We start from the raw sequence: 25,026 nt of genomic DNA, 5'->3' as shown, positions 1-25,026 counted from the left end.
TAGTTGTGTGTTAAGTTTTTAAGAAACTGCCAAACTGTTTTCCAGAGTACAGAAGCCAGGATTTTAATTACAATATTCTGTTGCCTATAAATGAACTTTAGGAATAGTACATTTTTTAAAACCCTCCAATACAAGTTATTTTTAATTAAAAAATATTCGCAGGGCCTTTACACACTGGAAAGCATACAGCAGAGACTGCTGAGATTCTGGCCTTGGTGAGGCCAAAGCACTCGGTTTTCTCTCCAGCATGTGGTCTCTGGGGGCCCACAGGTGCCAGGGTCAGAAGAACACACTCAGGGCTCAGCAACTCCTCAGGGAACCCCTGCTCTGCCATGGTGTGGGTAGAATTTTCCATTTTCTGAATCAGGGCCCTTTTGAGTATAAGTAACAGAAATCTGCTACTAAGCTTTAGACTAGAAAGGGACTCTGTTATGAAGATACAGGAAGTGCAGCTGGAGCAGTGCAAAGGACTGGAGCTAGGAAATGGAAAGTTCCTTAGATCCAATCAGCCAGCCCAGGGGCCAGTCCCATGGTGCAAGCCTGACTGCAGGCAAACAAAATCTTAACTTGGGATGAAATCCTTGTTCTACCACTTACAAGCTACATGACCTTGGGCAAGTTATTTAACCTCTCAATACCTGTCTTCTTATCTTAAAATAGGGTAATAATATTATCTAGATTTTGGGGTCGATATGACTATTAAAGGAGTTAATCTATGTAAAATACTTTAAAATAGTGCCTGGCCTATAGCCAGTGCTAAGGTTAGTTATTTGATGATGATGATGATGATGGAATTAAATGAGAAGGCATTTAAACTATAGCACATTGTCTGGCAAGAGTTCAGTAAATGTTAGTTCTTGGTATTATTTTTAATAACTTTATTGAGATACATTCACATACCATATGTGTGTACAATTCAATGGTTTTTAGTATATTTTCAGAGATGTGCCATCATCACCACAATAGATTTAAGAACACTTTCATTACCCTCTCAAAACCCTGCATCATCTTTCAAACATCAGCCCCCAATCCTCACTTCCTCCTACCCCTAAGCAACCACTGATACACATTTGCCTATTCTGATTATTTCATATAAATGAAACCATACAACACGTGGCCCTTTGTAACCAGCTTCTTTCACTTAGTATAATATTTTCAAGGTTCATTCACATTGTAGCAGGTGTCAATACTTTATTCCTGTTTATTATGGAATAATATTCTACTGTGTAGATATACACGGCAAGTGTTAATTTTTATAACTAATGAGGCAGCCCTGAATTAGATCCCTATTGAGACTGCAACCAATTACCACAAGTTTAGTAGCTTAAAACAAGAGAAATATATTCTCTTACAGTTCTGGAGACCAGAAGTCAGAAATGAGTGTTACGGAGCTAAAATTAAGGTTTGGCTGAGCTTGTTCCTTCTGAGAGGCTCCAGGGGAGAATTCATTCCTTGCCCCTTCCAGCCTCTGGTGGCAGCTTACATTCTTTGACTTGCTGTCACATCATTCCCGTCTCTACTTTTGTCATCACACCACCTACTTGTCTTTGGCAGTCAAATATTTGTCTCTCTCCCTCTTATAAGGATACTTGTGATTACATTTAGGTCATACCTGGATAATCTCTCCATCTCAATATTCCTAACTTAATCACATCTACAAAGTCTCTTTTGCCATATTAGGAAACATTCACAGGTTCCAGAGATTAGGATCTGAATGTCTTTGGGGACCAATTTTCAGCCTACCACACCCCTTGGTTAAAAAGGTCTCTTTCTCTCCTGATATTAGGGAATAAATCCAGTAATCAATAGAATAGTAATGATGCAACTGCCCTTGGGCATGTGTCCGGGACAGCGATACTGATGGTTTCTTCCCCACGTCTCGCTGAGTGGAAAAGTGCCACCATAATGTAAGCCCTTAACTCGGGAGGGGCAGTTTCAGTTTGAAGTGGAGGAAGAGGCAGATTTAGGCACCGGATCCCAACAATTTATGGAAAGTTTTCTACATTCCAGGAAATGCATATCTTTTATCTCGAAAAGACAATTTTGTGAGGTGGGTGTTTTATGGAATAAGGAAATTGAAACCTAGCGAGGGTAAGCCACCCACCCAAGGTCACAAGGACAACACGCAGCAGAGTCAGCATCTGAACTCAGGTCTGCATAATGTGGACACCAAAAGCTCAAGCCCTTGCCACCACACCGAGCTGCCTCTTGAGAAATAGGGGCTCCCCAGCCTTTAACACAGTCCCCTCTTCGTGACATTGGCCCTGGGCAGTTGTTAGACAAGAATTACAGCCAGGAGATGTCGTCTACAACTCAGGTACCCCCAGTCATCTGTGACGCCACAGGGACCAGAGTTCACAGCGTGTGCTTGGCACTCCCGTCAGGGCTTTGACAAGCAACATGTTTGTTAGACACGATGTCCTTTCAAGGCTCAACCAAACAGCCCCAGCCAGCCTGCACTGACCAGCAGAACAGGCCCCCGGGCTGAGTCACTGCCCAGGTTCTTTCATAACCTGTTTATGCACTGAGGCGCAGAGGCAGGGAAGGTCACTGTGGGTGGCTAGTGTCTTCTGGAGCTCCAGGACAGGAAGGTAGCGCCCACTGACAGGTGCAAGGAGAGCTTGGCTCACCCTGTGCCCACCTGATTCTCACCCAGTGGTTTCCTCAATTTGTCTCATTCTTTGACCTTAGGCACAGTCCTGAACTAAGGGAAGTTTCAACAAGCCTCAATTCCTCGTCTGTAAAATGGGAAATGTATACATGTTTAAATCATTGTGCACACTACATGCACCCTGCAGATCAGTGAGGTCGATGCTTTTACTTCATTTTACAAACGCAGGTAGTGAGCATCAGTTATATCCCACAGCTAGTTAGTGCAGGGTCAAGAATCGACCCCAAGTCTGTGTGACTAAACAGCTTGGGTCCAGAAGGAAATAGCAAGAGAAAATTCTGGCCACTGTTCAGGGCTTACCATTCTATGCTGAGTCATTTAGGCAAGTCCCTTCTGTTTGCCGGGCCTTGGTTTCCCCATCTGCTCTGCGGGGTGAGGGAGAGGGAACTGGACTAGAGTCTGAAAGCTCACTTTCAAGTCTATGATCCTATGCTTTCACGTCAACAAGTCTTTCCCTAAATCACCTCCACCCCCACCCCAACCCTCTGGCATGGTCTCTATTTCCTGAAAAGCCCATTCTGGATGAAGAGTGATGAAGGATTCTTCCAACTTGGAAATTTCTCTGAAGGTTTCAGCTCTTGCTTGAAACTTTTTCATGACTTCCATTGAGCTATGTCTACACCCATAAAATTGAGATGATCATAGTACCAGCAACCCAGTCACCATACATACCACTGTGCTAGGTGTGTCATATACATTTCCTTTTATCTTCATAATGGCAGTAGAAGAAGATGTCACTGCTTGAGGTCATCCGGTGGAGTTGGTATCTCAGCCTAAGTGAGGTGTGTCTACCTCTTTGTCCCTTGCCACACTGCCCCTTGTCTTACCTCTTACTCCTTGATGGTGCAAGACAGGACTGAAATGAATGAAAGGCACTTGGTGAACTGTACGTTGCTGTGCACATGTGAACTATTTTTTAAAAATTCTTACTCTTTATTGAAGTGTAGTCGATTTGCAATGTTAGTTGCAGGTGTACAGGAAAGCAATTCAGTTATATATATATACAGATATATACACAAATATATATATGTATATATATAAATATACACATATTTTCAGTTTCTTTTCTATTATGGCTCATTACAAGAAATTGAATATATTTCCCTGTGCTATACAGTAGGTCCTTGTTGTTTATCTATTTTATTTTTTTTTTAATCTTTAAAAAAATTTTTTTTGAAGTGTAATTGATTTACAATGTTAGTTTCAGGTGTATAGCAAAGTGATTCAGTTATACATTTTTTTTCTTTTCAGATTCTTTTCCATTATATGTTATTACAAAAAATTGAATATAGTTCCCTGTGCTATGCAGTAGGTCCTTGTTGTTTACCTATTTTTTATATAGTAACATGTGTCTGTTAATCCCCAACCCTTAATTTATCCCTCTCTGCCCTTTCCCCTTTGGTAAACATAGTTTGTTTTCTATGTCTGTGAGTCTGTTTTAGGTTTGTAAGCAGAATTTGTATCATTTTTTTTAGATACCACATGTAAGTGATATCATATGAATTTGTCTTTCTCTGTCTGACTCACTTCACTCAATATGATACTCTCTAGGCTCAACCCTGCTGTTGCAAATGCATTATTTCATTCTTTTTATGGCTGAGTAATATTCCATTGTATGTATGTACCACATCTTCTATAGCCAGTCATCTGTTGATGGACATTTAGGTTGTTTCCATATCTTGGCTATTGTAAATAGTGCTGCTGTGAACATTGGGGTGCATGTGTCTTTTCAAATCATAATCTTCTCTGGATATATACCCCAGAGTGGGATTGCTGGATTACAGGGTAAGTCTATTTTCAGTTTTTTAAGGAACCTCCATACTGTCCTCCATAGTGGCTACACCAGTTTACATTCCCACCAACAGTGTAGGAGGGTTCCTTTTTCTCCACAAACTCTCCAGCATTTATTATTTGTAGACTTCTTAATGATGGCCATTCTGATTGGTGTGAGGTGATATCTCATTGTGATTTTGATTTGCATTTCTCTAATAATTAGCGATATTGAGCATGTTTTCATATGTCTGTTGGCCATCAGGATGGCTTCATTGGAGAAATGTCTATTTAGGTCTTCTGCTCATTTTTTGATTGGATTGTTTGTTTTGTGTTGCTATTAAGCTGTATAAGCTGTTTGTATATTTTGGAGATTTGTCCCTTGCTAGTTGCGTCATTTGTAAATATTTTTCTCCTGTTCTGTAGGTTGTCTTTTCATTTTGTTTATGGTTTCCTTTGCTGTCCAAAAGCTTTTAAATTTAATTAGGTCCCATTTGTTTATTTTTGCTTTTATTTCCATTACTCTAGGAGCTGATTTGAAAAAAGTATTGCTGAAATTTATGTCAAAAAGTGTTCTGCCTATGTGTTTATCTATTTTATATTTAGTGATGTGTATCTGACATGTGAACTATTAAGTCATTAGTAGTCCTCTTTTTCCCACTGTAGTGGGAGCTGGGACCTGAGTCTTCTACCATTTTTTCATCCACAAATAACGCCAATGTGAGACTTTCTATATGTTCTTGGTGCATAATTGTTGACTAATATAATTCTATTCATGAAGGACACATAGGTGGGGTCAGTCAACAATCCTGGCTAAGCAGGAAGGACAACAGTGCTGGGATTAGCTCCCTGGTTGACTTGGTCATTACCACAGCCCTTGTGCCCACTTTCTCCTTCATTTATTCTCAGATTTTCTCTGCCATTATGATTTTTGTCATTGCCACAGTCTCACTCTTTCCCCAAGGGAATGGGAAGACAGAATCCTAAGAGCACGCGAAAAAGCCAGTGAAACATAATTTCTTATCGGTTCACCTCTTCTGACTCCATTCTCACTTCTTTCCTACCTGTGCGGGTCACGCAGAGGTCACCCCCCCACCCCCCACCCCCCACCCCACCCCCACCCCCCATCCTGTCGTCCCTGACAGCCTCATCCTCCAGCATGGCTTCTCTTGGATTTCTGTAGTTCTTACTGGGTGTTCCATTCTATTCACTCTTCTCTGCTTCCTCCTGGGGTCACTTCTCTCTCTTACTCTGTTTTCTTGATTTACCAATATTTGCTGGGTACCAAACCCTGTGCTTAGAGTTGCAGTGACTTTCCAATTTCTCAAAATGGAGGGAGAAAACTTTTCTTAAATATTAGAACTTTTTTTCTAAAAATACTAGAATTTCTTACAATAAGCATGACATGCTCTTGTAACCAGAAAAGAACTGGAAAGTTTTTCCATTATTTTAATCAATTGTGTGGCCATACACATATATACTATTAAAATGCACCCATTCAAATGTAGAGCTTGATGAGTTTTGACAAGTATACACACCTCAGTAACCACCACTGCAATCAAGATGTGGAATAGTTCCATTTTCTCAAAAAGTTCCCTTGTGTCTCTTTGCAATCAATCCTTCCTGTTCCTCACTCCAGGCAAGCAGAGATCTCATTTCTTTCACTATAGTTCTGTCTGTTTTAGAATATCATATAAATGGAATCACAAATTACATATCCTTTTGTGTCTGGCTTCTTTCACTTAGAATGTTTCTAGATTCATCTATCTTATTGCATGTATCAGTACTTTGTTCTTTTTTAAGTTGCTGAATACTATTCCATTGTACGAATACATCCCAATTTGTTTATCCATTTACCTTTTGTTGGACATTTGGTTTGCTTAAAGTTTTTTTTTTCCTTTTTAAGTAACATGTGCTCATCAAAAAATAGGAAAACAGAGACAAATGGAGGAAAAATAATCTCTGGTCTCATTAACCAAAGACAATTATAGTTAGCATTAGAGTGTTTGGATTTTTCTTCCTCTGTGCACAGATGTTTTGGAGATTCTAGATAGTCAAAATCATATTACACTTGGGATTTTATAACTGGCTTTTTTTAGTTGGAATACATTACAAGCATTTTCCCCATTATTTCTTTTGTACTCATTTTTAATGGTATGTTGTATTTGATCACTAAAATGTAGGCTCTGTCAGGGCAGAGATTTAGGTTGTCTTGCTTACTCTTATATTCTAAGAGCCAGGCACACAATCAGCATTGACTAAACTGTATGCCACAGCTTGCCTTGCTATGTCCATGTAGAGACATGTCAATGCTCCTTAAAATTTGCCTTTCATTCGCTCTCTTTTTAATGTTTATGCCCTGCCTCCTCAACCAAGCTACTTGGACGCAGTGTCTGAAAACCCCTATTATATGCTAAACACGTTATATACCATCTCTACTCTTCACAGCATCCTGTCCAGTGGGTCATCTTCCTGTTTTACAGATTAAGAAACAAACTCAGAAAGTTTAAGTGACTGGCTGAAGGCCACACACCAGGATGAAGCTGAGTCCAGATATAATCTGTGTGTGTTTGTTTTTCACCCATGTTTAATTGAGTCCATATCTCACAATCATATTGGGAATAGTTAAGATTATTATTGATATGTGCTATGTGCCAAGTGTATCAGTCAATCCTCATAACAACCTTAGAGGGAAGTCCTAGTATCTCTTCACTGGAGAGAGGAGGACATGAGGTTCTCAGAGGTATGGTAACCTGCCCAAGCTTACATGGCTAGACAGTGATAGGATTTTAACCCAAGTAGCCTGACTCCAGGGCCCATCTTAAACCCTAAGCACTAGTGTGTTAACCCAGGCCCTTCTGCTTCTCCCTGAAGCCCCCTTGGGCTTCTGTAGCTCCTCTGGGCTGTACACTGAGCGTCCCCCAAGAAAAGTTTGAGTTGATAGTATATATGATGACATATGACCCTCTGCACAAAGAAGGGGTTAATGATGATGAAATCTTAGGGGACCGGAAACAAATCCTTTTGCTTCCAAAGATACCACATGGCAGGCTCACAAGTCTCACAGCTGTGAGACTGGAAGAGCACCACCTGCTTGAGAAGGCTGCCATGAGCAGTAAAAGACTGATCCAGATTCACAGAAAATGCTTATCCCAGAGCCCGGGACAGTACCCAGTAAGCACACACTAAGGGGGAGCTGTTCAAGGGCCTCATCTAGGAAATCTGAGACACAGTGGGTTAATTATCCTCAGACAGAAAACCACACTGACTTCTCCAGACAAACCTGAGAGGAGAGAAACCCAAACAGACAGTTACAGTTCAGCTAAAACAGGGCTAATCTTTCATCTTTTATGGATATGTGTAATACATTAACTATTATAGGCCATCGCCTCGAGGCACTTCAACACCTGGTCAACTACAGGCTGGGGTTGGGGTGGCTGGGCTAAGTGGAAAGGAGCAAGTAAATAGACCAATTACCCTTCTGCAGCAGACTTTCTTAGATCCCCGCCTTGAGATTAAGAGGATGAAACGGCTGATGATGCCTGTCATACAAGGGTGGGGTAGGAAGGTGAATTCTTGAGTCAGCAGCCACTGAAGAAGACTAGGCACAAAATAACCTGGGATGCATTACCTGTCTCTCTGCAAACCAAGCTCCTTAAGAGCAAGAACTGTATTATTTAATATTTGTCATCAGGTGTTTGCTCATGGTAGTTACTATTAATAATGATGTTGTTGTTTTCATAATAGGAAAAAAATCCAAAGGTGAAGAATTACTAAGGCTAGGTGTCTCTATGAATTATGAAATCATAAGTTTCAACCACCCTATTTTTTCAACTCTAAGATATCTTCTGTGTCCATGTTTATCAGGCCTTGTCTTATAACACACGTACACGTGTATATGGAGGTGTTTCTCAATGGTCTGAAACTCTTATTGAGTAAATGCTGTGACTTAAGAGTGGATAGTGTCTAAGAATTGAAGCAGCATCTATAAAATAACATATTGAGTATAATAGTTCAATCTCCCATTCCAGGTAAGAATTCTTTCTACCATAATTTCTGCTTGACTATTTCCACTGGAAAGGAGTATACTTCTCATCCAGGCAGTCTTTTTCATTACTAGACACCATCACTGTGACCAGTTGTTCCTTATATGGAGCCAAAATCTGTCTCCCTATAATTTCCACCCAACATTTCTAGTCCGGTCCTCTGGAACTACACAAAACAAACCAAATTTTTCTTAGGAGGCAGAGTAGCTTAGAACAGTAAGCAAAGTCTCCAGAGGCAGACAGACCTGGGTTTTAATCCTGACTCTACCAGTGATTAGCAAGTAACTTAATTTCTGTTTCCTCATCTGTTAAGTGGGTTAAAGTACCCACTGCTGTAAGATGTAAATGAGATAAATATGTATAAAATATCTGGCAACTGATGCTCAATAAACAGAAGCTATACCTCTCCCATTCCTCTATACCCTTTCCTTGCTGGCTTTGTCGTAATCTTATATGCTTGAAAAGAGATGCTATGTTCCACCCTTCTCAAGTTTTTTCCAAATTGAACATTCCCAAGTTCCTAAACTTCTTCTAATAATAACTCTGATTCATTGCATACCTACAACATACAGTATGTGCCAGGCACTGCCAAAGGTCTAAGAATTTAAATAAGTTGCCCAGGGCCACATAAGCAGTGGCCAGGATTCAAACCTAGATCTGTCTGGCTCTAAAGCCATACTTTTAAATCTAGATCCTACAGCAGTGCTGTCCATTAGAAATATAATGTGAGCCACAGATGTAATTTTAAATAGTCTAGCCACATTTTAAAAAGTAACGAGAAACAGGTGAAATTAAATTTAATAATATAACTTATGAAACTCCAAATATCCAAAATATCATTTCAACATCTAGTCAATATATAAACTTATTGAAACATTTCACATTCCTTTTTCTGTAGTAAGTCTTCAGACTCCAGTGTGCATCGCACACTCATAGTATATCTCAATTTGAACTTAGCCATATTTCAAGTGGTTTATAACCATAGGTGTCTCCTGGTTGCCATATTGGAAAGCACATACCTAGAGGAAAGATGTAGTGTTCCCAGCCTGGAATTTAAGGACTTAGGTTCCCCCGCTGAATCCAGCGCTGACTAAATGTAGGAGATCAAGAAAATAATTTAACAATCCGTCTGCTAACCTCTGTTTTCTACCAATCATTTTCTCAACAAAAACAGTATTTATCAAGTACCTGCACTGCGTCAAGCATCATTCCAGGAACTGGCATATTGCAACAAATAAAACAAAGCCCCTGCTTTCATGGAACTTATGATTTTAATGGTGGGAGTCGAGATAAATAGATTGGTAAGTAGGCACTGTGTCACCTAATCAAATGTGCTGTAAGAAAAATACAGCAGGGTATGGGAGAAGGCAGGGCAGACAGTGGGTTGCAATTTGAAATAGGTGGTCAGGGAAGGACTCCCTAATAAAGATTTGAGAACAGACCAAAAGGGCACAAGGGAGTGAATCCAGCAGTTCAGTGGAAAAGGAGAGTTCCAGGCAGACTGTACAACAATTAAGGTGGGAGCATCCTTGACATGCTCAAGAAAGAGCTATGAGAACAGTGTAGCTGGAGCAGAGTGGATGGGGTGGGAGGTGGGGGCACCGGCACAGATGGAGATGATCAGAGAGGTAACAGGTGATGAGGGAAGATCGTGTAGGCATAATGAGGGCTTTGGATTTTACCCTAAGTGGAGGAATGGCATGAACTGTTCAGGATGTTGGAGATAATTAGGTTGAAAAGCAACAGTTATACCTTTTCCAAAGCACTATGCATATAGGAAGCAACCATTCCCAGGGAAATACTAGTTTGTAGCACTCAAGTTGAGATCCTAGCACAGCATATAACAGAGGGGTAGATCTATCTTTATTTCTATCAGGCCATTGTAGAAAGCTGATAAAGGAATTGTGTATGGGTATGTGTGCCCTGCAATCCACAGTCACGGTCTCGTGTCCTGATGAAGAATGGCCAAGAACTAGTCTTACTCCTTTGCGCCCAGTCTAGTGATGGGCTGGCAAGCATTAATGTATGAACTTTCCTCCTCTTTTGCTACCACTAATTGTAACAACTGGGGAAACTTATTGTGGAGAAAGAACCCATGAATTCAGAAGGAAACATGATAAAAGGTTTATAAATTAAAGAACTGAATTTGAATCTGAGTTCTGCCATATGCTTGGCCATTTGGCTTTGGGCAAGTCACTTTACCTCTCCGAACCTCTTTTTCCTCCTCTATAAAGTGGAGATGTTAATATCTACCTTTTAGCAATATTTGACATATTTACACAAATATAGTGTAAATGTGTTGACATGTAGCAACTGTTCAATGATTGGTAGGTATCGTGATGTATTCAACAAAACTATGAACATTCATTACACATAAAGTACATTGCTATAGATTGAATGTGTCCCCCCAACCCAAATTCTTATGTTGAAACCCTGCTCCACAATGTGACAGTATCAGGAGGTAGGGCCTTTGAGGGGTGATTAGGATTAGATGAGGTCAAGGGGGAAGTGCCCTCATGAATGGGATTAGTGCCCTTATAAGAGTCCTGAGGAAGTCTGCTTTGCTCTGATTTTCAATATATAAGGATACAAGGAGAAGTCTGCAATCTGCAACCCAGAAGAGGGCTCTCGACAGAAACCAACCATGTTGGCAACCCAATCTCAGACTTTCAGCACCCAGAATTGTGAAAAATAAATTTCTGTTGTTTATAAGTCACCCTGTTTATAGTGTTTTATTATAGCAGCCTGAGCTAAGACATGGCTATATATAAAGAAAACACATGATTCCTCCCTTGAAGTTTTCGTTGTGTCTTTTTTTTAATGGAGATACTGAGGATTGAACACAGGACCCCATGCATACTAAGCATGCATTCTACCATTGAGCTATTACCCTCCCCACAACCCTTCGAGATGTCTGCAATCTATCCAGGGGATGAGACATGTACAAGGCATATTCAGTAATATATTACAATGAGCATACAATGAAGTTCAAGGTCTACTGGAAGTTAAATCTCCCACCATCTTGGGCCTCAAGGTCTACTGGGAGTTGAATTCTTTACCATCTTGGTGTTAATTTCTGTCATTCTTTTAATAGTTGTGCCTTGCCCCCCTTCCCTCCTGTCTCAGAGTGTGCTTGTTCAAATGATATATAAAGTACAATAATAATAGCTACCATTCATTGACTGCTTACAATAAGCCAGGCATTATACTAAGCGTTTCATATATATCTTTTTTTTTTTTTGCACTCTTCCTCTTAGAAAGCACTATTTTTAACTCTGTTTGAAAAAAAGGAAGCTAAGGCTCAGAGAGGGGAAGTGAATTGCCCAAGGTTGCACAGCTGGGTAGTGGCAGAGGACAGAAAGTAGTCCCTTCTATGCTCCAGGCCTCACATCCTTATCAGAGAAACTGATCCTTGCAACTTCTAGGCCTTGTCCAAGTTCTATATATTGTTTACCAATTTCTTACCCATTCTTTTTATTTTTATCTTACTTTGAAGTGTCAGCTCAAATCTGGGTAAATGTTCAAAGGAACTTTTTTTTTAAATTAATGAGTGAGAGGTAGTGTAGGTTACAGCAGGGTAACTGGAGTAGAAGCGGCTGGATAGTGTAAATAAGAGGGTGGGTTCTGAAGTTAGCGGCTTAAATTTGTATCCCAGCCTTTCAGCTCCCTCACGTGTTATTTAATATCTTGTTGCCCAAGTTTTCTCATCAGTAAAATTACAGTAATAAATTATACTTGGGTCATAGGGCTGCTGTGAAGATTAAATTTAAAGTTTTGACATTTTGTTCATCAGGACTTTTCTTTTCTTTTGCATTAAATTTGTAAGATATTGCATTAATTTGTTGTTGTTGTTGTTGTTGTTGTTGTTGTTGTTAATGAGTTTTTTGGTGTTCCCTTAAACTTTTCGCTCCAGGAAGTGCCTCAGTCACCTCTCTCTGGTACCCTCTTTGTCTGCATTTTATATGCTGGACACATAAGCAGCGTTCAATAAATGTTCGTTGAATTTACTTATCTCTCAATATTTTTAAATTGATATAAAATAAACACAGAAGAATGAACAAATACTAATTCCATTGTTGAGCTCCTAATTGTTCAGAACAGTTTGCTAAGCAGTAAACGGTGGCTTTTCTTTTTAACCTTGGGTACCGAACCAAAGGAAGTTTTTGTCTTGTAACAATCTCTCCTCTTTCTTCTGCGGTTCTCTTCCCTAGGCTCTCTTTTTTCCCTGTTAAATCCGTGAGATTTTCTGGACAAAAACGTCTCCAGGTCGTCACATTTGAAAAAAAAAATACTTTCCCAGAGGACGGCCTATGACGTCAAGACCCCGACAACTCCTAGAGAAACGCTCTAAAGGAGGCCGCCGTCTTCCAAGCAGCGTCGCGTTTTGCGCATGCGCTTCTGCTTGCAGGGCAGGAAAGGCTTTTGTGCCCTCTCGGCACCCTTACGTCTCAGGTTGGCTGTGTCTAGGTTTGTGCGACCGCGGTTTCTCGCCGGAGGTGGGAAAAGGAGGAGGAAGTGTTGCGCTATTCTGGGGTCTTTAAGTTTAAGGCTGGGCACTAATTGTCGCTCAAAAGCTCCGAGGTGTTCGGGTGGATATAATTCCCCGCTTTGCGAGAAGAGTCTAGAACGCACGAGGAGGTGTGTTTTTGGTGTAAGTGGGCATACGTTCTTGATACTGGCTTAGGAGGCCCAAAACATCATCTTAAAAGAACTTCGAGCTTTCGCCTGGTGCGCTTTAATGAGCGTTTTCAGAGAGGTGGAACCTTAGACTTTAATCTGGTCTAGGTTCTGCCACCGATTTGCTGTGTGTCCTTTGGCCCTTCCCGAGTCTCAGTATCCTCGTCTATAAATTGAAGGATAGACAAGGTTCTTTAAGTCACCTTTAAGTTTTTATAAATGTTATTGCATGTCCATCATGTCGTCTGAGCCACAAAGCCTTGCGGGTTCAATATCGTTGGCCCCATTTTATAAGGAAGACTTTGAGCCCCAGGGTGAGAGGTTTGATAACTTCCTTATTGCACAGAAAACTTTTAGAGGTTTCAGACCTTGAGACTAAAAGATTATGCTATAATTCCATGATCAGGTCTCCTTTGTATATTTCTGTGTCATCCCCGGCCCCTGAAACTGGCCTATAGCAGTTACTCAAAAAGTTTTGAATGGATAAATGAATCTTTTGATGTCAAGGCTAATGACCCAAGCAGATCTGGTGTCTCTCCACATGTCTGAAGTATTAACAAGTAGAACTCTTCTCCAGGTGTATCCTGTGCTTTACTTTACTGGTGGCTACGAATCCAGTTCTGTTGTTTTCATCTTAAACAGATAACATGGAGGCTCCTCCAGTCACCATGATGCCTGTTACTGGGGGCACCATTAACATGATGGAGTACCTGCTGCAGGGTAAGTGAACTAGGGAGCTTGGATTACCTGTCTTCCTCTTTTCTGTTCAGCTTTCATGGAGATGAGAGGCTGTTATGCAAAGGCAACCTGCATAATTCCTGGCACCCAATAGGAATTTTCTTTTTTTTTTCAGTTTACTTTTAATTATGGTCACAAATACATAACATTAAATTTACCATCGTAAACATTTTTAAGCGTACAGTTCAGTAGTGTTAAGAACATTCACATTGGTGTATAGCTGATCTCTGTAACTTTTTCATCTTGCAAAATTGAAAATTTATATAATTCCTTTTTCCCCTCACCCCAGCCTTTGGCAACAAAGTTTATACTTTCTATTTCTGATTTTGACTACTTTAAGTAACCTCATATGAGTGGAATCATACAGTATTTGTCTTTTTATGACTAGTTTATTTCATTTAGTATGATGTCTGCGACGTTCACTCATATTGTAGTATGTGACAGTATATCTCTTTTTAAAGGCTGAATAATGTTCCATTGTATGTATATACCCCATTTTCGTTATCCATTCATCTGTCATCGGACATTTGAGTTGCTCCCACCTCTTGGTTATTGTGAATAATGCTGCAGTAAACATGGGTGTGGAAATACCTTTTCAAGATCCTGCTTTGAATTCTTTTGCATATATACCCAGAAGTAAGATTAATGCATATGGCAGTTCTGTGATATTGTTACAGCTTCATTTCATAGATTAGGAAACAGAGATCAAGTAACTTGCTCAGATGAGAAAACTCAAGACCTAGAGAGGGTAATGATTTTCAGGAGGTATATAATGTTTAGTGGAAGTTTGGACTTTAATTCAGATCATCCATTGAGTGACTTACTATGAACATAATAAAGTTATTAATTTTACTCCTCAAGCTGCCCTTCCTTCAGTCTTTCCTGTCTCAGTAAGTGCCACTGTCATTCCCCAGTTGCCATGCATACAGGAATGAATACCCATTTCTTACTTTACCTTCACATGTAGTCCATTTCTAGTCCTATTCATTTTACTTCCAAAGTATGTATCAGATATATTTTTTCTCCCCCTGCAGTACCTCACCCTGGTTTATCAGCCTTTGCCCAAATTGTTTTAGTAACCTCGTGCTTATTACCATACTTCCACTTTTGATCATTTACCTCTTCCCACACAACAGCTGATCATCTTTTAAACATTATTTTATTGTTAAAAAAAGTCAAATAAAGAAGATAGAGATTAATATAGTGAACACTCCATAGGATTTCATAGGATGCAACATCTAGAATTCAGCTTCTACCATGGTACCATATTTGCTGTATCTTCCTGGTTTGGCTGTCTTTAAAGACAATTTCAGACCTCATAACATTTTACCTTTAAACACTTTCAGTATACATCTCTAAAAGACAAGATATTTTCCTTCATAACCCCAATGCTGTTGTATTATTATTTTTAAAAATTAATAAAATACTTTTAGTATCATCTAATAGCTAGTCTATATTCAAGTTTTCCCCACTTGTCCCAAAAATGTGTTTTGTATCCAGGATACAATCAAGTTTTCCTCTTAAGTCTCTTTTAACTTGGACCAGTCTCCCCTCCTACCTTTTTATGCTGTGACCATGTCCTGTTGAAGAGTCCGTACCAGTTTTCCTGGAATGATCTTTTAAAAATGTAGATCCAGTCATGTCTTTCCCTGTGGTGTGGAGAACGAAGTGTAGCTCTATTAGCTGCCCCATGGCCTGAGAATAAAATACAACTAGTATTATTATTTTAGATAGATATTGTTGCTTGTTAACATAAGGACTGTACATATAGCCTGCATGCTTTGGCTCATCCCAAACCCCCATTTCATCATCATCTTCCATCTCGCTCACTACACTTCAGCCAGGCTGATATCCTTTCACTTCTTTGCTTACCCCAAGCACTTTCCTGCCTCTGTGTCTTTGCACTTGATAATCCCTCTGTCCACACACTTTGTTCCAGACCATCAAATAACTATCTCACTTATACCCTTCAGGCCTCTGCTCAGTTGTCATTCCCTTAGAGAGACCTTCTCTGACTATGCCCAAGCCTCAGAGAGGTCTCCTCTCTCCACCCCTACCAACTGCTCTCTATCCCATCTCCTTTTTATTTCCTTGTATTTCTGTTTACTTATTTTTTATTTCCCCCACTAAACTAACCTTCATGAGGGCAGGACCCCCTACTTCCTAGCATAGTATCTGGCGCAGCATTCAGTAAGTATGTATTGAATGAGCCAGCACTTGCAAAGCTCCTCAAATGTTTGAAAAATGAAAAAACAGGTCTGGCACTGTTGTGAATGTAGGACTCATTCCCTGCTCCCATGATCTTCTGTCCTTTGATTGCTAGGACCTGATCTGTTACTCTTCCTCCAACACTACCCATTTCCAAAAATTTAGTCATTTGAGTCCTACTGTCAATATTTACCATAGTTACAGTAATATATTGTTATTTACTTTAACAGATTTATTCAATAAATGAATGTATTCCCAGCATTGGAATATCAGCAGTGGGGAAAGAAAGATAATTTAAAAATCAATACATAATTGATATAGTGAAAGATGACTAAAAATTGAGGTGATAATGCTGAAGAAAAATAAAGCAGAGAAGTGGAAAGAGATTGGAGAGAGATACGCTATTTTACTTAGGGAAATCAGAGTAGAGATCTCTGATAAAGTGACATTTGAGCAAAGACCTGAACAAAGTGGTGGTGTAAGACATGCGGATATCTGGGAGAAAAACATTCAAAGTATAATGACTAAGGGAAAGGACTCTGCAGAGAAATACTTTGTCAAATACTTGGCATTTTCAGGAAATAGCAGGAAGAGCATTGTGTTTGGAGAGAGTGATCTAGGGGGATAGTGGAAGGAAATGCTGTTGGACAGGTAGCAGAGAGCACAATATACAGCATCTTGTAGACGATGCTAAAGACTTTGGGATATATTGTGAATGACATTGGAAGCCATTGGAGGGTTCTGAGCAGAGGATCATCATTATCTGCCTTACAGCCTAAAAAGACCAGTTGGCTGTCGAGTGGAAAAGAAAAGAAGAAGGCAAGGGTAGAAGCAGGGTGTTGCAAAGACCAGGCAAGAAATGAAGGAGACGTGGACTAGGTGGGAATGACTGAGGGAGTGAGAAGTGGTTGGATTCTGCATTTATTTTAAAATATGGATTGGGTGTAGGATGTGGGAGAGAGAAAGGGGTCAAAGATGATTGTGGTTTTTTGGTTGAGCAACTGGAAGCAAAGAGTTGCCGTGTAGTATGATAGGGAAGACTGCAGGAAGAGTAAGATTGTGGAGGAAAACTCAACAGGTTGGTATTGAACGTGTTTAGATGAAGATGTCTTAGGCATCCAAGTGGAGAAGTTGAGTAGACAGTTGGAGGAATGTCTGTAGTTCATGAAATATAAATGTGGTAGTCCTCAGGGCATAAGTGATACTTACAACCATAGGACTGAATTAGGTCATGAAGGGAGGAGGAGATTGTTGATGGAGACGAGGACAAGGATTGAGTCCTGGGATCCTCCATTATTTAAGGAGGAGGAGGAAGACCCAGCAAAGATGACTTAAAAGAAATGGTCAGTGAGCTAGGTGAAGTACCAAGAGTTATATCCCAGAGGCCAAGGGAAGAATAGATTTCAAAATTGATATAATCTCTAACAACCATGTGAAATGCTCCCAGGAGGATGAATAAGATAAGAACAAAGACTAGTTTATTTCTGTGAGGCAGTTCATCCTCTTTTAGTTAACTATATTACATAAAAATAACATGTTGTATTTTTTCTATAGATGGAAAACTTTTGTTTGCTGGAAATAGAAAACCATTTTTTAAATAAATGACAATGAAACAGTATTATTATTTTAAATAGATACTGTTGCCTGTTAAATGCTCTGAGCCCAAAGCCCGCTGGAGATTAACGTTGTTAGAGAAGGCCTGAAGACTTTCTAGTACCAAAGACAATGCAAAAACAAACAAACAAACAAACAAACAAAACAAAAACTGAAAGAGAATTAACCTGTTACATAATACCTTTGCAGTATAGCCCCTTAAAGTCTCATGTATTGACCCTATGCTTTACAAAACACTGCACTAAACTGTTCTGGTTTTTCGTTTTGGTCTTTTCAATCTTTTGCTAATTCCATTACCCAGAATGAAAGATGGGACTCAGTAGTGCTTTTTCCTTCTTCAGGAAGTGTTTTAGACCATAGCTTGGAAAGCCTCATCCACCGCCTTCGTGGTTTGTGTGACAACATGGAACCTGAGACTTTCCTTGACCACGAGATGGTATTCCTCCTTAAGGGCCAGCAGGCCAGTCCATTCGTTCTAAGGGCCCGGCGCTCTATGGATAGGGCAGGGGCCCCCTGGCATCTGCGCTACCTGGGACAGCCAGAAATGGGAGATAAGAACCGCCATGCCCTGGTGCGTAACTGTGTGGACATCGCGACATCTGAGAACCTCACTGACTTCCTGATGGAAATGGGCTTCCGCATGGACCATGAGTTTGTTGCCAAGGGACACCTGTTCCGTAAGGGTATCATGAAGATCATGGTGTACAAGATCTTCCGCATCCTGGTGCCAGGGAACACGGACAGCACAGAGGCCTTGTCACTCTCCTATCTTGTGGAACTAAGTGTCGTTGCACCAGCTGGGCAGGACATGGTCTCTGATGACATGAGGAACTTTGCAGAGCAGCTGAAACCTCTGGTTCACCTAGAGAAAATAGACCCCAAAAGGCTCATGTGACTAAGGCCTGTCCACCATGGGGGCTTGTCCTTACCTGTGACAAAAAAGAAGACATTATAATTGCCCCATTTCACCACTGCCAGCCAGGCATTCTTCCCTCAGGAAGGAAGACAGTGAGAACTTAGATGAGTCTTTGCACTGTTTTCCTCATATGGCAAGTTCACTTTCATGACAGCCTTTCTAAATTCAAGGCTTAAGGATAACATGGAGAATCTGTATAATCCTTCTGCATAAAGAGGGGAGACTGGAATAATGTAGCTTTGGAGGAGGAGAAATATCTTGTTTTGCCATATGTGTATAAGGTTTGTTAATAGAGACTGTGAGCTTGAATTGTGTGGTAATAAAGGCTATAAAGAGAAATGGCTATAATTCTGATTCTTTACCCCATTACCCTGCTAATTTGGGGTGGTCTCATTACCAGCTGGAGCAAAAACACGACAGTTTTTAGTTTTAATTTTTGAAAGAGATAGTTTTTACCTTTCATAAAAGTAACACATTTTTAAATACGAACAAAAATAAGAAAAATAACCTGTAATCCTATTATTCAAAGAGATGTACTGTTTCTGTTTTGTTTTATATCCTTCTAGTCTTTGTTTTGGGAAATTTATATATATGAGATATATTTATTTTAGAAAAATATTCTGTATATACTGATTTTTAATCTCCCTTTTGTTTAATTTATCATTAACATCTTTCTGGGACATTCAGCGACAGTGTTCTTTTAAAAAAAACTTAGTTTATTGAGTTCTTATTATGTGTCAGTGATTTCCAAAGTGCTTCAGGTATGTTAATTAATTTAATCCTCACAAAAGGCCCATTTTATAAACAAGGAAACTGAGGTGTGGAGAGATTAATTAGCTTTCCCTGCGCTATGCAGCTACTAATTAGCAGAGTTTATATTTAAATATTGATCATTATAATTGCTATTTGTATCCTATCATTTGGGTTTTCCGTAACTTAATTCCCCTACTTTGGGATTTTTAGTTTGACCCCAAGTTTTTGTTTTTATAAGCTATCCTGTAATGCTAGTGCTTTTAATTAAATTTCTGTTTCATCTATGATTATTCTTCAGGATAAACTCTAGGGAACTGGTGAGTCAGAGGATATACACCATTTTAATTCTTCTGCTATGCATTGCCAAATGCCTTCCGGAAATGTCCTAGTTTTCACTCCTACCAGTTGTAAATGAGGTTTCCAACAGAGTTGCCAACACTGGGTGTGACCATGAAAATTTGTTTTTCCCATTTGATGATAAATGGTGACTTGTTTTAATTTTCTTCTAAAAATATTCATAAGTGAGGTTTAAATTTTTATATGTTTACTGGACTTTTTTTTTTACGTGAATTCCCTTTTGTTCATTGATTGTTCATTTTATTAATTTGTAAACAGCTTTTATATAATTTCCCATTTGAGTTTTAATTTAATGGATTTTTTTTAAGTAACAGTTCTTAGTGTGATAAATGTTGATCATTTTAACACTTACAGAGTTTTTCATACACTGGAGAGAGTTTGGCTTTTTAAAAATTGTAGGTTACTCAAAATTATCCTCTTCTGGAACCTCTGCTTAGATAATACCCCAGTTGAGGTGCATTGGACAAATCATAATTCTTTTTGGACCTCAGTTTGCCACTCAAAAGATTATATGAATACTCTGTTAGGATGCTTTGGGCAAGTAACAGAAAACATATCCCAAGCTGCCTTAAGTGATAAAGATGGTATTATCTCATCTAAGGATAAGTTCTGGGGTGGGGGGCGGGGTAGAGGGTGGGAAGGGATAGACTGGGATTTCAAAATTGTAGAACAGATAAACAAGATTACACTGTATAGCACAGGGAAATATACACAAAATGTTATGATAAATCACAGAGAAAAAAATGTGACAATGAGTGTGTAAATGTCCATGTATGACTGAAAAATTGTACTGAACACTGGAATTTGACACAACACTGTAAAATGATTATGAATCAATAAAAATGTTAAAAAAAAAAAAAGGATAAGTTCTAAGATAGGACAGCTTCCAAGTTGATTAGCTGGTTATTTCTCTGGCTCTGGGATCCTTCTGTTGGCTTTCCCTTGTGTATTTTTAAGCTAGCTTCTCCCCTCTTCAGTTGCAGATTGCATGAGTAAATCTTGTTCCTCCTTCCATAGCATATTAGTAAAATGACTGAAGCAAGGCCTTGTTCTTCTTTTGTAGCCTGCCCCTTCATTCCTAAACTCTACTCTCATTCTGTCCAGTAGGCACTGATTCTGATATATTTGATATATGTCTGTGATGCTTGTCTTGTAAAACAGAGTTATGTAAATATGTTCAATTCACATAAGTGTGCTGTAAAGCTTCCTTTTCTTACTTTTAAAAATTGTCATTGCTTTTGTGATATTCTCTTGTCTCTGTATGTAAACCTCACGACTTTGAATTTTCATATGCTTTTGTATTAACAGTAAAGTTAATACTTAAATAATGCTTAACTCTGTTTTAACTCATACACTTCTAACAACAATCCTATGAGATATTATTCCCATTTTATAGGTGACAGTGAGGCACACTGATTACTCAAGTTTTCTTCCATTGTAAGTGGTGAAACTTGAATTTCAACTCAAGCAGTCTAGTTCCAGAATCCAGGAATGTAACCACTGCATCCACCATGTTTTACTCATTCACTTTTTTGATAATAGAAACCTAGATTGCCTTCAACTCTTTTACCATTAAAAATGCTAAAATAAGCGAGTTTGTAAATTGATGTGAATATTCCTCTGAACTATGTAACTGAGCATGCTCAATTTTGCCAAAAATTTTGAATTTACTTTTCAGAATGGCTGTACTATTTATATTTCTATCACCAGTAAGCAAGAATTCTTATAACCACATTTTCACCAGTCTTTGGTGTTTTCTTTCCATCTTTCTAATTTTTGCCTATTTGGTAGAAGTAAAGTGGCAGCTCTTGGCTGTTTTGATTTGCATTTCCTTGATTATAATTAAATTTGAACCTTGTTTTTTTTTTTTGTATGTTTAGTATATGAAACTAAGTTGTCTATACCCTTTGCCTATTTTTCTGTTGATTTCCTGTCTTGTTGATTTGTAGGAATTCTTTGTATATTCTAGAAATTTATCTTTCATTTGTTTTAAATATGGCAAATACTTTCTCCCAGAGCCTTTTTATATCCTTGGCCTATTTTTTTTCCATTTGATTTCCTGTCTTCTTAGTTTGTAGGAACTGTATGTATATTCTAGACATGATTCCTTGTTTGTTTTAAACATTGTGAATACCTTCCCCCAGATTGTCACCTTCCATTAACTTTATGATGTTATTAATTAAGCAGTGTCCTAAATTTTGACTTTATAATTTGCAGTCTTGTTTAGGAAGTCTTTATTTACACCTGAGGAACACAGATTTTTCCTGTATTTTCTAATACTGGCTTTGTAGTTTTGTTGTTGTTTTGCCTTTTGTGGGGGAGGAGTAATTAGGTTTATTTATTTATTTAATGGAGATACTGGGGATTTTACCCAGGACCTTGTACATGTAAGCATGTGCTCTACCGCTGAACTATACCTTCCCCTGCTAGCTTTATAGTTTTAACTTTCACATTTAGGTCTTTAATCCATTGGGAGTCCACTTTAACTTAGTTTCAAATAAAAATCCAGGGTTTTTTTCTCTATACAGTAATTTAGTTTTTCTATTACCATCAGAAAAGCAATCTTTTGAGAGCTTTGTAATGGCACCTTTATCACATATCAGATTCCCATATATATACTTTATTTCTAAGCTCTCCATTTTATTCTACTGGTTCTTTTATTAGTGTGGTTTCATGGTAGAGCCTGTTCTACCAGTAGGGCAGGTATCCCTACTTTCATTTCCCCCTGAAAACAGACAGCTTTTGTAGACATTTATTCTTTCATATTCACTTTAAAGTGAGTTTTAGTTTCTCAACATTACTACCAGAATTCTGGGGGGATCTTTATCAAGTGTGTATAGATTCAGCACCCGCGGGGAGAACTGACAACTTTGTGTGGAACACTTCTTTGCCAGAATTCAGTGTGCAGGCTTCCTTCACCTCTGGTGTCTGCTAAAATGTCAGATAAGCCTTTCCTGACCACCCTAAGTTAAGTAGCACACTCACTCCCCATCACTCTCTTTTTATGTTATTTAATCTTTTTCATAGCATTTATTACTATATAACTTAAGATTACATAATCACTATTTCTCTACTAAAATATAAGATTCACGAAAATAGATGCTTTCTTTTGTTCTCTGATGTACATACCCCTAGGACCCAAAACCATGCCTGACCCACTCTGAATATTTGTTAAACAAATGAATTAAATATTTATATTACTGAGGTTATTCCAATTAAGACATTTATTCAGATCTATGTCCCTGAACAGAGTTTAGGCTTTTTCTTGATAAATTTCTGAGGCATTACCTTATAATGGGAATGTTGCCTGTCATTCCAGTAAACAATGTTGTCTGCCATTCGAGTGGTGACAAATATTGCCCACCATCAAGGCATCAGCTACTACAGCTGCCTGCGCCACCCACCCACAACCAGAGTGTGCCCGGAGGAGAATTCAGGATGGAGAAAAATAGGAAACATTCTGTGCTCCAGATTCATATCTGGCTGTATATCTAAGGAATAATTTTAATGAGTCCAGACTCTTAAATCCTCCCATATATAGAAAAGCACTAAAATCATTAACTTGAGATGTCTGTTTTTTGTGATTAGCAGTAATCTTTTTTTTAATTGAAATATAGTAGATTTACAATGTGGTGTTAATTTCTAGTATACAGCATAGTGATTCTGTTGTACGTACATATATTCCTTTTCATATTCTTTTTCATTATAAGTTATAAAGTATTGACTACAGTTCTCTGTGCAATACAGTAGGACCTTGTTGTTTATCAATTTTATATATAGTAGTTAGTATCTGCAAATCTGTAACTCTCAACTTATCCCTCCATCCCCATTTTACCCCCTGGTAACCATAAGTTTGTTTTTTGTGTGAGTCTTTCTGTTTTGTAAATGAGTTCATTTGTGTCATTTTTTTAGGTTTCACATAGAAGTGATATCATATGGTATTTTTCTTTCTCTTTCTGGCTTACTTACTTAGTATGACAATCTCCAAATCCACCCATGTTGCTATGAATGACATTATTTTATCCTTTTTATGGCTAAATAGTATTCCTTTGTACATATATAACACATCTTCTTTATCTAGTCATCCGTTGTTGGACATTTAGTTTGCTTCCATGTCTTGGCTATTGTAAATAGTGCTGCTGTGAACATTAGGGTGCATGTATATTTTCAAATTAGAGTTTTCCTCTTTTCTGGATATATACCCAGGAATGGGATTGCTAGATCATATAGTAACTCTATTTTTAGATTTTTAAGGAATCTATACTGTTTTCCATAGGGCTGCACTAAATTACATTCCCACCAACAGTGTAGGAGGATTCCCTTTTCTCCTCACCCTTTCCAGCATTTATCATTTGTGGGTTTTTTAATGATGGCCATTCTGACTGGTGTGAGGTTTGAGAGACAAATAGGTTCTAGTTCTAGCCATGCCATTTACTTGCTATATGACCTTGGACACATTGCATCACCTTCCAGAGAATTCATTTCCTCATCTGTCAAATTGATAATAATACCGTCACCATGTAGAGGATATGATGAACTTACCTGTGTGAAGTCTTTCAACACAGAGCCTGACAAGCTGCCAGGATTTTCCCTTTCTGTCCTGTGATCACTCCTCGAGCACAAGAAGGTCACGAATTCTCTATCCTGTCACTTCTGACATTGGATGGCAGCTAAGTATCATCACTTGTTTTACATTTCACTGTGTTCCCTACACAGTAATTTGTATAGCTTGGCTTCTACTGCTACCATTTAATACCTGTTTGTGTCTTGGGCAAGTTATTTATACTCTCAGAATGTCTATTTTCTCATCTATAAAACAAGCATAACTACAATAGTACCTACTTCATAGAGTTGTCATATGAATTAAATGATCAGTATGCATAATGGCCTACCAGGGGGCTTGGCGCATATAAGTGCTTAACATTTGTTAGCTATTTTTCAATTGTAGTATTATTTATAAGACTGCATACTTCCTAAGGGGAGGAATTATGTTTTGTAGTACAGCATAATGTTTAAGAGCACAGACTCTGGAGTCTTGAGTTCAAATCTGAACTCCAACCCAGGTATGTTGCTCAAGTTGGGCAAACCTCTCTAGGTCTTACTTTTGTTATCTGCAAAATGGGTATGATAAAAGAACCGAGCTCCTAGAGGTTGTTGTAGGGATTAAAGGAGATCATACACTCATTTGGTACTTAACACAGAGCCTGGTGTATTGATTTTTTTTATGTCTTTTTTAATTGAAGTATATAGTCAGTTATAATGTGTCAATTTCTGGT

The 25,026-nt window shown here is 38.7% G+C and overlaps 1 protein-coding gene and 1 long non-coding RNA gene across 5 annotated transcripts in view; one reads left to right on the top strand and one right to left on the bottom strand.

Moving 5' to 3' along the window:
* Positions 1-24,408, bottom strand: part of LOC140700741 (uncharacterized) — a 28,468-nt gene extending 4,060 nt beyond the window's left edge. Inside the window, exons 1-2 of the long non-coding RNA XR_012079360.1 lie at positions 24,293-24,408; positions 15,461-15,597 (exon numbers count right to left, since the gene is read on the bottom strand). This is a non-coding gene — a long non-coding RNA (uncharacterized lncRNA). The remainder of the gene's footprint in view (positions 1-15,460; positions 15,598-24,292) is intronic.
* On the top strand, positions 12,916-18,979 carry MED18 (mediator complex subunit 18). 4 transcript variants are annotated; one of them, XM_015240454.3, is made up of 3 exons: positions 12,916-13,125; positions 13,807-13,884; positions 18,066-18,979. In XM_015240454.3, the coding sequence occupies exons 2-3, from the start codon at positions 13,812-13,814 to the stop codon at positions 18,617-18,619; spliced, it is 627 nt and encodes a 208-aa protein (XP_015095940.1). In that variant the 5' UTR covers positions 12,916-13,125; positions 13,807-13,811; the 3' UTR covers positions 18,620-18,979. The 4 variants fall into 4 exon arrangements, with proteins under 4 accessions (XP_015095940.1, XP_072831073.1, XP_015095932.1 ...); XM_072974972.1 differs by having other exon boundaries at positions 13,742-13,884; XM_015240446.3 differs by having other exon boundaries at positions 12,916-13,138.
* Positions 24,409-25,026: the final 618 nt, after the last annotated feature.

The sequence above is a fragment of the Vicugna pacos genome, chromosome 13 (genome assembly GCF_048564905.1).
Source record: "Vicugna pacos chromosome 13, VicPac4, whole genome shotgun sequence".
NCBI lineage: Eukaryota > Metazoa > Chordata > Mammalia > Artiodactyla > Camelidae > Vicugna > Vicugna pacos.
The sequence above is the reverse complement of the archived record's forward strand: the minus strand, read 5'-3'. Positions and strand labels throughout refer to the sequence as shown.

Excerpts from the sequence above, each read along its gene's own strand:
- MED18 (XM_015240454.3), top strand. The coding sequence starts at position 13,812 with ATGGAGGCTCCTCCAGTCACCATGATGCCTGTTACTGGGGGCACCATT. Across the intron at positions 13,885-18,065 it reads GATGGAGTACCTGCTGCAGG|GAAGTGTTTTAGACCATAGC; the intron begins GTAAGTGAACTA and ends TTCCTTCTTCAG.